Genomic DNA, 13,171 nt, shown 5'->3' with positions numbered 1-13,171 from the left:
AAAGAAATGCTTTGGCACGTCGTTAACTTTGGCAAATTATTTTTGTTTTTTCCATTCACCTCGTATTAAATCAACATATTTATCCAGAGAGACACGTTACAAAGTTAGATTCTAAATTTATTCCTCAATATTTTGAAATCAATGCAGCAGAAACATTTTTGTAGATCTGTCCTTTAGACCTCATATTGTTTAATGACGCGTTTTCATTTTCGGCCGGAAGCAGTTTTGCTGTCAAAGGTTAAGCACGTTGTTCCTGGCGGTTTAGTCCATTTCTTTAGTAAAGAATAATGTTTTGTTTCTGTTAGCTATATAAAAGAATTCATTCAAAATTCCATAAACGGAACCCGTAAGCGAGACGCTTGTGTGTGCACGGTACAAAACAAAAAAACAAATCCCGTTTGAGGTATGGCAGCATTTGATTTGGATACAAGCTAAAGTTAGCGGCTAGCCTGCCTACTGAATTTATTGTTGTGAGAGAATCGTTTGTAAAGATAATTAACGTATCACATAAAAATGTTGCTTTTAAAAAATAAATAAATTATAGTCTAGGTTTAGGTGAATACAATGTGATCTTAACTCTGCAACGATTGGTTAGGCTAGTGATAAAACAGAACACGCCGCCTACCCAGTAATATTTCCTTTGCAAAATAACCTCTAATTGAAATAAATAAACCGTTTATTTCTTCGTAGCTAAGTGTTTTGTTTTTTTAAACTGATGTTTGGCTGCAAATCACACATTCCCTACAGTTAGTTGAATCCATTTGAATGGAGTCAAAATGTTAGTTTTTCATGTCACTTTTTTGTTTTACCTTTTAAACTCATCCTTTCGCCCATCTCCAAGGTCTTAGAGGAAGTCAAGGATGGCTGGAATTCTGTTTGAGGATATCTTCGATGTAAAAGATATCGATCCTGATGGCAAAAAGTTTGACAGAGGTGTGTTGAATGAAAAATATACAATTAGCTAGCAGTTAAATGCATTTTTTCCTAATCGCCTCTCACTTGATAGTTGGGATGATTAATAATGGGGGAAAAAATGGTACCATATTACAATTATACATAATCTCAATTATAATATGTATGGACAATATTCTGCCAATATTCTGTCTTTCCTTTTATATATTCATTTAGTGCGCACAAACTGTGGCGTTTAGGTTAGTCATTTCTTTTACATTAACTAAATGTCAGTTGATTTCCCCCACCAGTGTCTCGTCTACATTGTGAAAGTGAATCCTTTAAGATGGACCTCATCTTGGACGTAAATATTCAGATATATCCAGTTGATCTCGGTAGGCTACCTCTTATTTGTGTACATTTCTTAAGATGAAACCTATCTTAATTTGCAGTTAATAACATCTTATATATTGTATTTAATATATTTAGGTTTCCTTCTTGGTGATAAATTATTGGAACAAAGAAACCCTCCATGAATTAAGTTATTTATTAGTGTTCTATTGATTAAGGTGATAAATTCAGACTGGTAATTGCCAGCACATTATATGAAGATGGAACGCCTGATGATGGAGAGTACAACCCTACAGATGATCGACCATCGAGGTGAACCATCTTTTTACATAATGACATTTGTGGAATGATTCAAGCAAGTAACTTTATGCTCGTCTTTCTGCTGTTCACGTTTCCAGAGCTGACCAGTTTGATTATGTGATGTATGGGAAGGTTTACAAGATAGAGGGCGATGAGACGTCCACAGAAGCAGCCACCCGTCTGTGAGTAACTAGCGGAATACAGTATGCAACCACAGAATGCATTAGCTGGGATTTTCCTGACAGCTGTTATGCGTCTTTTTCATTTTAGCTCTGCTTACATTTCTTACGGCGGCCTCCTCATGAGGCTGCAGGGTGATGCCAACAACCTTCACGGTTTCGAGGTGGACTCCAGAGTCTACCTTCTCATGAAGAAACTGGCCTTCTAAGCCCCAACTCTACTCACCCAACGCTTGACCTTCTGATGGGAAAACTTTTGACCACAAGTCTGCAGTAAACTGCCACAGCTCATACAGGATACATGGCTGATTAAAAACGTTTAGTTTTTCCAGCCTTTTGAGGAAATTGACTACTGTAAATAAATATTTTTTTAAACACTCCTTTTCAATTTTGTATTTCTTTAAGTATTAAAATGGTACTTAAAATAACAGGTTTTCTTTAAAATTTTTGAGATTAAGGATTTAAAAAAAAAGAGTCTAAAAGCAACAACCCAAAGAAACTTAAGTCATCATTTGCAGCACAAAAAAAACTTCTCACAGCGTGGAAATTGCTTTCACTCAGCATTCTTCAGACTGAAACTCACTTTCTTGGATTGCAGCAAGCTGCAGCTGGTTGCTTGGTACAAACTTGAATTACAGTCTATCAGATAGCTTCTGTGGGCAACCCAGATTTACTGGAATGTAATGAATGTCACAGGATGGGCAGGAACTCTCCAAATGACTTGTAGACAAATGACATAGTTTGCATGAACAGCCTGTATTCCAAAATATCAATCACTAGGTCAATGGTGGCAGAAAAACTTGTTACAGTGCTGATTTATAGCTTGTGATGTTTGTAATGTAATGTGTCAGCAGCTCCTACAATATGTAAAAAGTTTAAAAATTGGGTTTCTGGACTCTAGAAAAGAATAAATTATATCTTAATAAAAGAAAAATAGTTCCAGGGCTGCACTTCACTGCTTAAGCTTGTTATTTAAATTCAATTTATTTTTTTTTACTTCAAGTATAAAAGAAGAATAGGAACCTTTGCTTTTTATAGAACATTATTTGTGATTGGAATGAAGCCCATCTGTCTGTTATGGTGTAGATTTGCTCCTCAGGATGTGGATCATTTGGCTGCCCTCTCATAAGGACATTTACCATGTTTGGATATTAGGTGAATGGAGTCGTCTCAGTCTCCCAGAAAAGTCTTCGTGACTTGATCCCCCGTTCTCCTACAAATGGGGACAGAGGAGACGCTGGAGGCCCAAGCTCCTCATCCCAAATTGCCCCGTCAGAGCCACAACAGAGCAGCCAGCAGGACTACACGAGCCCGTCAGTAGGAAGAGCGTCGAATACAAGTAAGTACACTCACTGATGCTTCTTCATTACCACCAGAGGGGAGCAGAAGGCACATCAGCACAGGGATGAGCATCCAGGTGGGTGTTCGTCATCCAGGCGTCCTGTATTGAAATGAAGCAAGGTATATTTGGCTTGAAATGCAAGTTTTAGAGTAGGTTTATTAAGTGGAAGAGCTAGAGGTAACTCCTGTATCCAATCTAATGAAGAAGCATTAGTGGGTTGACCTTTTACCCCCTCGGCAGATATTTTGCATCTTCATTTCAGCTCTGCTTACGTTTCTTACATCGGGCTCCTCATGAGGCTGCGGGGTGATCCCAACAACCTTCAGAGCTTCAAGGTCGGCTCTAATCACACCATGTGTGATGGGAAAACATTTGGCCTATAAAGTCTGGAGTAAACTGCCACAGCGCATTTTTCCAGCCTTTTGAGGAAATGGACTACTGTAAAGAAATATTTTTTTAAACACTCCTTTTCAATTTTTATATTTGCTTATTATAATTGCTCATTTTTATATTTGCTTAAAATAAGAAATTGTCTTATTTGAGATAAGGATGAACAAGAAAACTAGTTCTAGAACCAACAACCTGAAGAAACATTTAAATAGGCCGGAATTTGTAGCAGAAAAATGTCTCCCAGCTTGTAGAAATTGCTTTCAGAGGCTGAAACTCACTTTATCGGATTGCAGCAAGCTACAACTGGATGCTCGTTACAAAATTGAATTACTGCCTACCAGGCAGCTTCTTTGTGCAACCCAGATTTAATGGATTTAATGAATGTCACAGGATGGCAAGGAACTCTCCAAACAAATGACATAGTTTGCACAAACAGCCTGTATTCCAAAGGTGGGGCAAAAATATCAGTCACTACAAGTTAATGGTCACAGAAAAACTTGGGTTCCAGTGATGATTTACAGCTTGCAATTTTTGTAATGTGTCTGTAGCTCCTATATTATGTAAATAAATTCACAATTGAGTTTCTGGACTCTACAAGAGAAATGGAGAATTTATAGCTTAATTAGTGATGAATAGTACGAGCGCAGCACCTCACATCTATTTTCACTGGACTGACCTGACATTTACTCAATTCATCAATAGATTCACTAAGAAAGACAGTTGCAAAAAGTCCTGAAAGGTTTTATAATTTGTTGTCATTGATTTGCATCGACTGATAACCCTGCTTTTTGTTGACACAATTTTGAAGAATGCTTAAAATGATGTCCTGAATGCTCTTTAACACATATAACAGGAACACATTAAGGAAAATCCCATTTTTCTGATCTGTTTTTCATACCATTCAAATTTCAATTCTTTTAAAAATTGTGATTTAAAATTTAATCTCCGACGGTAGAAAAAAAAGTATAACAAGTTGCTGCAGTTTCATCTACAAAAATGTTCCATAGAATACATTTTGGCCTTGTATATTCTATGAATAGCAATAAAAGTCGTGAATCTCACAGACACGTTTTACTCCCAAAGGTGAGCATCGCTTCCCGGAAGTGACGTCACCCAGAGGCGCTGCGCATCTCCCAGTCGTGTGAAATCTGAAAACAGGTTAGAGGTTCCAGTCCCGCATACCTTGGCAGGGAGTTCTCTGGGCAGACCTGCTCACGCACCCTGGCTGCGGGGAGCTGGAAAATCACTGGGGGTATTTCGAATCTGTCGCGGTTTGGTGTCGCGTCCGCGCGGTCCGTTTTAATTGGAGACGCCGCAGTCGAGATTATGTCAGCGTTCCGCAGAGGATCCCGGCTGGACGTGTGGGCGCAAGAACCATGAAGTTCGTCTCCAGTTTAGACGTGAACGAAGGACGATTGGAGCGAAATGGATGACCAGAAGAAGAGAAAGCTGACGTTCTTTACCATCGGTCTGATTTTTCTGCTAAGCGGCGTGGAATATGGTGAGATTTAATTAGAGTAAACGTCGTGTTCAGCATTGACTTCTATGTGAAGCTGTAGCCACCAGTGGGTCACAGACCAAATAAAGGCAGAGTTTTCCTCATTGTCGTCACACAACTCACCGATTTAGTGATTGGTGATGGTTAGTTTGGATCAATTAATCCCTCCAAACCCTGATTACTGAAAAATGAGATTTTAAAGCAGGACAGACACTTTTAAAGAGCACAGTCTCTTCTTGGAAGTGAACTCAGGTGATTGAGTTAAAATATATGAGCAGGGGAAAAAAATCTAATATCATTCACATGATATCATTTACTTCCCCTTTTTAAAATGTGTGTCTTAATTTGAGACACTGAAGGCTTAATTGAAAAGCTCTTCTGCTGGGACCCTAAATGAACTATTGTTTAGTGCAGCTCAGTCAGACAGACATTTTAAAGACTTTTGTCCATTCACATTTTGACTGACTTGTTCAGCGACATGGTTTCATTTTTTAGGATGAAAAAGATAGAATTGGCAAAAAATCACAAAAAATTGATGGTTATTATGTATTTATGCAATGTTGCTCTTTTGTTGTTGAAAGGAATGTTACTTATTTCATAGGTATTTTAACGACATTAGAAAAGTACCTTTAATCATCAAGTCATCAATGAGATCTGCAATATTAAGTTACAGATTTAAACTCGAAACCAAAAAGACTGGTTTTCTTTATCCATCTACAGTTGGTTGGTGCTGATAAGATGCTGTCTTACACCTGAATCAAATAGTTCTCTCAGTGACAGTTATTTAATCCTTGACCTAAACAAGTGTATGACTGATTTTTATTTAATTTAGATATGGCCAAATAAGTCACGTTTACCAAACTGCCTGAGAAATAAACCTTCTAGCAATCTTGGAAGCTGCTCTGTTGCTTCACTCAACAGATACAGCAACTTCATTTTCTACTCAGTGTTGCACACTCACCACCAGATGGCAGCAGAAAGCACATCAGAACAAGGATGAGCATCTTTGTCTAAACTAATATTCTTCTGTGTTCCAGCTGTAATATTGCCTACAGTATGGAGGTACTTGCAGACTTTAGAGGCTCCTCCCTACTTTCTGGGATTAGCCCTGTCAGCATTCAGCTTTAGTGGCCTCCTATCCGGACCAATTTTTGGCCACTGGTCCGACAGAACCAGGACTACCAAGAAGATCATTTTATTTGCCAACCTTTTTGAAATACTAGGTAAGACTCTGGTCTTAAAAGGTGTGTTTTGTATTTGTGTAGAATAAGTAGTCATGTCTCCTTTTTTTTTTTTGCTCTGCAGGTAATTTCATGTACTTTATGGGCTTCTCCAAGTGGCTTTTGCTGTCAAGCAGGTTGGTGGCAGGTGAGTTGGTGATATTAAGAAAGGTTTTCAATTGTAAATGCAAGCAAAGTGTTCCTCTTGTGCAACACTGGAAAGTCTGATGGTGACTCAACAGAGTAGAAAGGTGCATTTGTCCCCTATCTCCAGTGTTGTCACCGGTTTAGTTGCCGTGAATCGTGACTCATGTGAACAAAAACCTGACTTGGAGCCCAGACTGAGACATGTTTCTCAATTATACATTATTTCAAGCAATTCTGGTTGATATTGTAAATTAGTGTGGATAATAATAGCAAATGTTGCAAATGTTGGAAAATTCTGCTTGTTCTGACAGTATGACCAAGGTTTACAAAATAGAGTGACGGAAAAAAGTCTCACATTCACTCTGTTTTAATCTCATTGTATGACTGCTGGAACTGAGCCCTATTTGTCTTTCCTGCAGGCATTGGCACGGGTGCGGGCTCGTCCATCTTTGGCTTCTTGACCAGAAGCACTGCCCCCGAGGACCGGGCCACTGTATTTGCTGCTGTGATGGCATGTCGACAAGCTGGCCTTCTGATTGGTGCGTGCTCTGCTGATTTCTGTTGACTAATCCTTCCTGTAAACCTTTTGTGTGTAATATTTGTCAAACTAGTCAAAAGATGTGTCCACATGAAAGTTTTCTCTTTGCTGCCCTCTAGTGGCACATTCCAAACACGTTTTAGGAATTCTGAATTAAAGTTGGTCAAAATATTTATCTACTCTTCATCACAGGACCAGCATTTAACATCTTTTTAAGGCTGTGTGACTTCCACCTTGGTCCCTTTGTGGTCAATAAATATACGGCACCAGGGGTGAGGAATAAAATATCTTTGGTGTGATGATGTTTCAGGTTTTTGAGGCCTTTTCCTTGTCCAGATAATACTCTCCTTTCCCCTTGGCAGCTGTTCATGTGCGTGCTGTGGTTTCTCCTTCAACTGGTCGTGATCTTCCTGTACTGGGACCTTCCGCTTCAAGAGAGTGCAAAGGTCAAAGAGAGGGTTCTGCACGGTGGCACAGATGCTGAGGACGGCAAAGGCCGAGAAGAAGAAGAAGAAGAAGAAGAAGACACTGACGAGGAAAAGCCGCTGATCACCTCCCAGGAGCTGGTGGGCTCCTATGGCTCTGTTGTACCAGCCAACAGCCAGACGGCCTTAAACGCATCGTTGAATCACACCTCCCCGCCCTCCCCAAAGCCACAAGTCTCCTATACATCTTCCGGTCCTGGTTTCTTCTCATCGCGAGGTGGGTGGGCGACAGCCACGTGGCCTCATAATTTTACACTTCTCTAAATTAAACCTAAAGTGTCTGACTGTCTGTAGAGTTCCTGAGAGAGGAGGTGATCGTGCTTCTGGCCGCCCAGTTCATCACACTCTTCAATCAGACGGCACTGGAGGTTCAGTCGAGACGCAGATATGTAACCGTCACGCCTGATGTCACGCACGCCGTCTGTTAATGGTTCCGTGCCGTTATCTCCTCTCCAGACTATGGTGACTCCGCTCACCCAGAAGTTCTTTGGATACGGGGAGCTGGAGAACAGCATCATGTACTGCCTCTGCGGCATAGAGGTGATCGCCGGCTTCCTGTTTGTGCGCTGGCTGAGCCGCCGCGTGGCCGAGCGGGTCGTGCTGGCCATTGGCTTAGCAATCTGTAACGTCTCTGGCATCTGGTGCCTCATCTTCATGGCTAAGCCTTTAGGTTCGCGTCTCATGCTTTGGTTGGCTCTAACTGGTTGCATCCATATAAATATGTTGGCATGTTGGATACTTGATTGATTTTTCTGCTTTCGTTTGTGCAGGTGACTTCACGTGGATGCTGACTGAGTTCATCATCGGAGTGTTTCTGCAGGTTTTGGGCTTGCCGTTTGTGGCGGTGGCACAGGTCTCGCTCTTCTCCAAGGTCACTGCGGAGAAAACACAAGGTGAGGATGGGAAGTGCCCGGCCTGGATCCGGCTCACCCAGGCATCGCGGATACGTGCGACCATCCTAAATGCACTTTATGTCGACAAAGCTGTCACGCATTCATTTGCAGGTCTCAGTCAGGGAGTGCGACGCTCTGTGGGAGGACTGGCGACCATCCTGGGCCCTCTCTGGGCCGGAGGTCTGACGGATAACCTGTACATCATGATGGGGGTGATGATGGCTCTGCTGGCACTACTAATGGTATTTAACAAAAATAAGCCATTTGATTGCAGGGTGAGAGAATCGGGTTAAAACAGGCAGCTTCTCCTCAAGTGGCGGCATAGTTCTGCGTGTTTGGTGTCTCCTCAAAATAAATTTGTGTTTTCATTGTTTTATTGATGGATTTTTTTTAGTAACATTCACTCATCTGGTTTAAAATATTTCTCATTAAAAAAAAATAATTTCACCTAATTCACCTTCATTAAAAGGTGTGCTCAAACAATGATTGATTTATCGTCACACCTTCCAGCCTTTTCACCACTTCATAACTCAGACTGTCTTCTACAGATAATGCTGGCTTTCTCATATAACCGCCTGGTTGCTCCAGCAACAGAAGAGCACGTGGACAATTCAGACAACAGTAGTTTATCCTGACGTCCAAGGCCTCAAAAGCGAGGTAGGTATATGTTTTCTTATTTTTTAACTATAATATTTATATTTCATTAAATACAGCACTGGATAAATTTTTATAGTAAGAGATTCCCCGTCCTTCTTCGGTACGGCTGCAGCTTCATCGTGGGCCGATCAAGCTGCTACCACAGTGCACGTCTGTTTCCCATGGAAACATACAATCCAGAGAAAACCCTCCATGTGCGTGCTGAGGATCCCAAATCTCTCCGTGCTTCCATGGTCGGCATCCTGCATTGAATAGAAGCAAGACATGACTCCTAAAGACAGAAGTTTAAGAATATCTAATGAGCAAATGCATATTTATTATGTAAAATACACTACGTATTAAAGGGTGGTCAAAAATACTAACACTATATGGCTGAGTTCTTTTTTTTAATGAATCATGAGATTTAAAATGTTGGCACGGGTCACTGTTTATCCACCGTCATGAGAGTTAATTCTGGTTTTACTGCCAGTAACTTTACTGGGCTTCTGTTCTAAGGGAAGCACGAAATAAACATTAAGATCACCCACCAAGATACATTTATGAAGGTCATGGTTTAACATCATTGACGCATGTCTCTACTTAAACTACTTCCCAGTTGTATTTCAGCTGTGAAAAATGTTCTCCTTTTTAAAAATTGACTGAACGCAATAGTAGTGTAGTACACGTTTTCAACGCTGGTGGGCGCTCTCTGTCAAATTTCTGCAGGTTACGTCAACGAGTCAACAATATGAAAAATACTTAAATTCCAGGCTAAGATAAGCTACTCTGTACAAAAAAATCACTTTGAGGAAGAAAAAAATAAACCAAAAAAATTAAATTAAAGACACTTAACCATGTTTTATTTATTTGACACAAATCATATGTTGTGCATTAACTAAATTTGATCTGTTGGTTTATAAATAAAAAATACAGTTTGCTGTTTATTTATTATTTTCATTTCCAGTAAAGCAAGTTATAATAATGTTGATATTAACAATTATTGTAATTATGGTCCCATTATAAGTATTGCCAATATTACTTTTTAAATGATTACAGTAAATCTCTTGCATATATTACATTTTTTTGTAAAAGAAAAAAAATGTTTCACGAACATAAAAAGTAAAACACTTGCCTTTGATATTTATATAGTGGATGTAGTAAATATTACAATTTTGTAATAATATTGTTGAACAAACCAATACAATTGTTACATTTGTGTAATAATTGTGAATAATGAATATTAAGTGATAATCTTCCAATTGTTCAATTCAAACGTTTTAGTTACATTTTATGACATATCTTTTGTGAAAGATAATATAAACTACAATTTTCAAAAAAATAGAAAAGTAACCAACACGCTTGTATTTTGCAAACAATTATACTGCCCTTTTATTCTTGTGCTTTATATACACAGTGAATGGCCATAAATAATTTGTTCACATTATTTTCAAGTAAGAAGAGGATTTAAACTTTTTAATTTATGTCACCATTTTTCTCTAATGTGTAAATATTATTTCATAAAAGACTATCATATTATTCAGGTTATCCAAATTATTAATGTAATTTTATTAATGTAAAATCTAAGTCAAAATATTTTTCTAACAAAAAAACATCCTGAATATATAATTAATTTGGAGTGTATATAAATACTCGTCTTTGTTTTTTTGGGGAAAAAAAGGATGAATTAAATTGCATTTAATAACAACTATTTGTTTATTAGTTTTTGTATTATATTAATATGATTATGCACACAACAACAATAATAACAAGAAAATCTGTATATATATTTGTAATGATTATTACAAAACAGAGAAAATCTGCAGCGAGTTTTTAAACCTCGCTGGGTGTCGCTGCAACTTTACAAAAACAAAAATCCCCAAATTTGGGACTGGATTTTGGGACTTTTTCTTCTCGCTGCTGATGACGTGCCCTCTATGTAGGACGCAATGGCGAGGAGGCGTGGCCTTTGCACATGAACTCCAGCTGAACCCATTTTCGCGTTGGGCGGTGCAGCCTCGGAAATGTTACGACACACGGCCAGTAACTGAGATATTTTGGTTTTTTTTTTATTTATTATTTTTCCCTTTACTTGATAACACTCCCCCACACCCTCTCATCTCTCTCTCTCTCTCTCACACACACACACACACACACAGCCCGCAGCGGCTGTCTGACCGAACAGCGACCCCACGTATCAGGGTCAGACCACGCCGTGTCAGATCAACAGTAGTTGGTCAGGGTAAGTTTAGTAACCTCGCCCCTCTTCCACCTCCAATCCGAGGTTTCCAGGCATATCGCTCATATTCGAAGACCGTAATTCACACGTGAACTTTAGATGAACCGTGTGTGAGTTTGTTTTTTTTCTTAGCCGGGCAGCGAGGGCAAACAGAGTTCAGTGGGGCACGGATGTTTTGTTTTTCTATTTATTTCATCGAGTCTCATTCCCCAGGCTTGATCGTGGTTCGACCCTGACAGCTATTGTAGTCGTAGCGGCCAGCTGGGAGGATGCGCTCGGCCCAGCATACATATTTTACAGACCTGCTGCCGTTTCCCCCATTTTCGTCGTCCTCTTTAAAAGGCCCTTTTCTTGTTTGTGGGATAAGAAAATACCTCTAACCTGGTCATTATAAGTCTTTCATGAAGCTGGTTAAGTTTAGTAATAAATGGACCCGAGTGCTCTCGGGCCTGAACTTCAGACCCTTAGAGCCGCTGAGCGTATGAAACATTTAGCTTGTGCACTGATCCTTAATGTCTTTTTTTTTTCTCACACAAACACTCAAGCCTCAGAGGTCCCGAGTATTTCAAATCAAAATGATGGCAGCAAAAGAAACCTGTGAAATCCTCTGAGTGTCCCAGCATGGATCGCACTTGGATAGCCCTTAAATAATGCACACCAATGGGAGCGGAGCAGAAAGCTGCAGGTGTGGTGAGAAATGATGCTCCGCGACACAAAGTCAGGTCGAGTCGAGAGAATCTTTTGCTAAAGGTTAGCAGGGTGCTACCTTTAAAAGGTCAGTTTGGAGAGCCTGCTGCTTTTGTGAACTGTGTGACATGGTGGATCTCTAATGATGAAGTGGGTCCAATCAGGAAAGCAGCAATCAGTTTCAACATGATGGGGTCTGGTTGTGGTCCGTAGGTACCGCTCTGAAACTGGATCCACTTTATAACCTGGATATAAATCTAAAAACAAAACCCTGAATAAAAATGACTTCATTTTGGGAGGAATCCCTACAGGTCCGGGCTGATCCTGATCCCAGTTTCTTCGTATAGAGTTGACAGATATTTATGTACTTTTATGTTTTTAAAGGTTCGCTTGTAATTTTTTTTTAGTGAAATAAAATTCAAGTTTAATTTACAGCTCCATCATATTTGTAGTGTGTAATAAGTTTGTTGCTCTTTGCTGAAGCTACAATTCTGCGCCACCATGTTTCTACGGTGATGTGGATTGGACAAAAAGTCTTAAATACAAACTTAACTATTCTAAGTAATTAACTGTCAACTATAACCACTTTTGAAGGATAAAAACCCCCAAAAAACTAAACAAATGTATTTTAAATTTCAAGCAATGCTACCAACGAAACACCAATATATCTAAAATCTATATAAAATTTCGAAATCACGCCTTTATAATAATGTAACTATCACAGCAAAATTACGATACATTTTTAGACACTTAATATTGCAAATTAAATTATAAATTAAACATTAATACAGATAAACACAAAGAGAAATTTTATTCTTCAGCCTGATAGGGAGAGAGGTAACATCAGAAAATAAAACTTGATAAAGGATATTGCTAGGTTTATACTAAAGAGAAGATCCTTTATAATACCAGCCTGAATATTGGGATGGATTCAATCATTTAATGTAATGATGGAGAGAAATTAACAGTCTAACAACATTTCCATGGAACCATCTCTCGGCCGAACGTGTAACAATGAAAAAGGCTTCCTCCGTCGCCATTTTTCTCCCATTTGCATTGCTGCCGATGTTCCTCGGCCATCATCTGTCCCCTCTGCTCCCGGCCCAGAGATTAGACAAGCCCATCTGTATGACCAGAGCCAGGTCGCGCTAAGCTGATGGGAGCGCCGCCACATTTGTTCACCCTGATTAACTCGATGTGGCGTTCAGTAGAGGGAACAGTGTGAAAATCGAGCCACGGCCGTGACCCAGTGCCCTGGCGCTGAACCGAAATGGGAATTGGGAAAACTTGGGGAGGGTGGGCGAGGCCGGGATGGGGGAGAAGGGGATGAGAACGATAATAAAAGAGTAAATGCTGCAGGAGAGAGAGGGATATATGG

At 39.7% G+C, this 13,171-nt stretch overlaps 2 protein-coding genes and 1 long non-coding RNA gene across 6 annotated transcripts; 2 read left to right on the top strand and 1 right to left on the bottom strand.

The window, feature by feature from the left end:
- Nucleotides 1–203: 203 nt before the first annotated feature.
- polr2h (RNA polymerase II, I and III subunit H) lies at nucleotides 204–2,100 on the top strand. Of its 2 annotated transcripts, none has more exons than XM_003974277.3 (6): nucleotides 204–403; nucleotides 842–933; nucleotides 1,203–1,286; nucleotides 1,461–1,554; nucleotides 1,641–1,724; nucleotides 1,813–2,100. In XM_003974277.3, the coding sequence occupies exons 2-6, from the start codon at nucleotides 861–863 to the stop codon at nucleotides 1,928–1,930; spliced, it is 453 nt and encodes a 150-aa protein (XP_003974326.1). In that variant the 5' UTR covers nucleotides 204–403; nucleotides 842–860; the 3' UTR covers nucleotides 1,931–2,100. The 2 variants fall into 2 exon arrangements, with proteins under 2 accessions (XP_003974326.1, XP_011613278.1); XM_011614976.2 differs by having other exon boundaries at nucleotides 207–237.
- Nucleotides 2,101–2,703: 603 nt separating this feature from the next.
- LOC115247295 (uncharacterized) lies at nucleotides 2,704–4,520 on the bottom strand. The gene is made up of 3 exons (XR_003886348.1): nucleotides 4,352–4,520; nucleotides 3,075–3,162; nucleotides 2,704–2,934 (listed from the first exon to the last, which is right to left on the bottom strand). It is a non-coding gene; the product is annotated as an uncharacterized lncRNA (long non-coding RNA).
- Nucleotides 4,521–4,562: 42 nt separating this feature from the next.
- On the top strand, nucleotides 4,563–9,253 carry mfsd8l1 (major facilitator superfamily domain containing 8-like 1). 3 transcript variants are annotated; one of them, XM_011614971.2, is made up of 12 exons: nucleotides 4,563–4,954; nucleotides 5,989–6,174; nucleotides 6,257–6,319; nucleotides 6,738–6,857; nucleotides 7,049–7,128; nucleotides 7,219–7,558; nucleotides 7,636–7,709; nucleotides 7,798–8,011; nucleotides 8,112–8,234; nucleotides 8,346–8,476; nucleotides 8,783–8,891; nucleotides 9,004–9,253. In XM_011614971.2, exons 1-11 carry the CDS (start codon nucleotides 4,879–4,881, stop codon nucleotides 8,867–8,869), a joined length of 1,494 nt encoding a protein of 497 aa, XP_011613273.2. In that variant the 5' UTR covers nucleotides 4,563–4,878; the 3' UTR covers nucleotides 8,870–8,891; nucleotides 9,004–9,253. The 3 variants fall into 3 exon arrangements, with proteins under 3 accessions (XP_011613273.2, XP_029684398.1, XP_011613274.2); XM_029828538.1 differs by having other exon boundaries at nucleotides 8,993–9,253; XM_011614972.2 differs by having other exon boundaries at nucleotides 8,968–9,253.
- Nucleotides 9,254–13,171: the final 3,918 nt, after the last annotated feature.

This window comes from Takifugu rubripes, chromosome 20 (genome assembly GCF_901000725.2).
Source record: "Takifugu rubripes chromosome 20, fTakRub1.2, whole genome shotgun sequence".
Lineage (NCBI taxonomy): Eukaryota > Metazoa > Chordata > Actinopteri > Tetraodontiformes > Tetraodontidae > Takifugu > Takifugu rubripes.
This window is presented reverse-complemented; position numbering and strand designations above follow the sequence as displayed.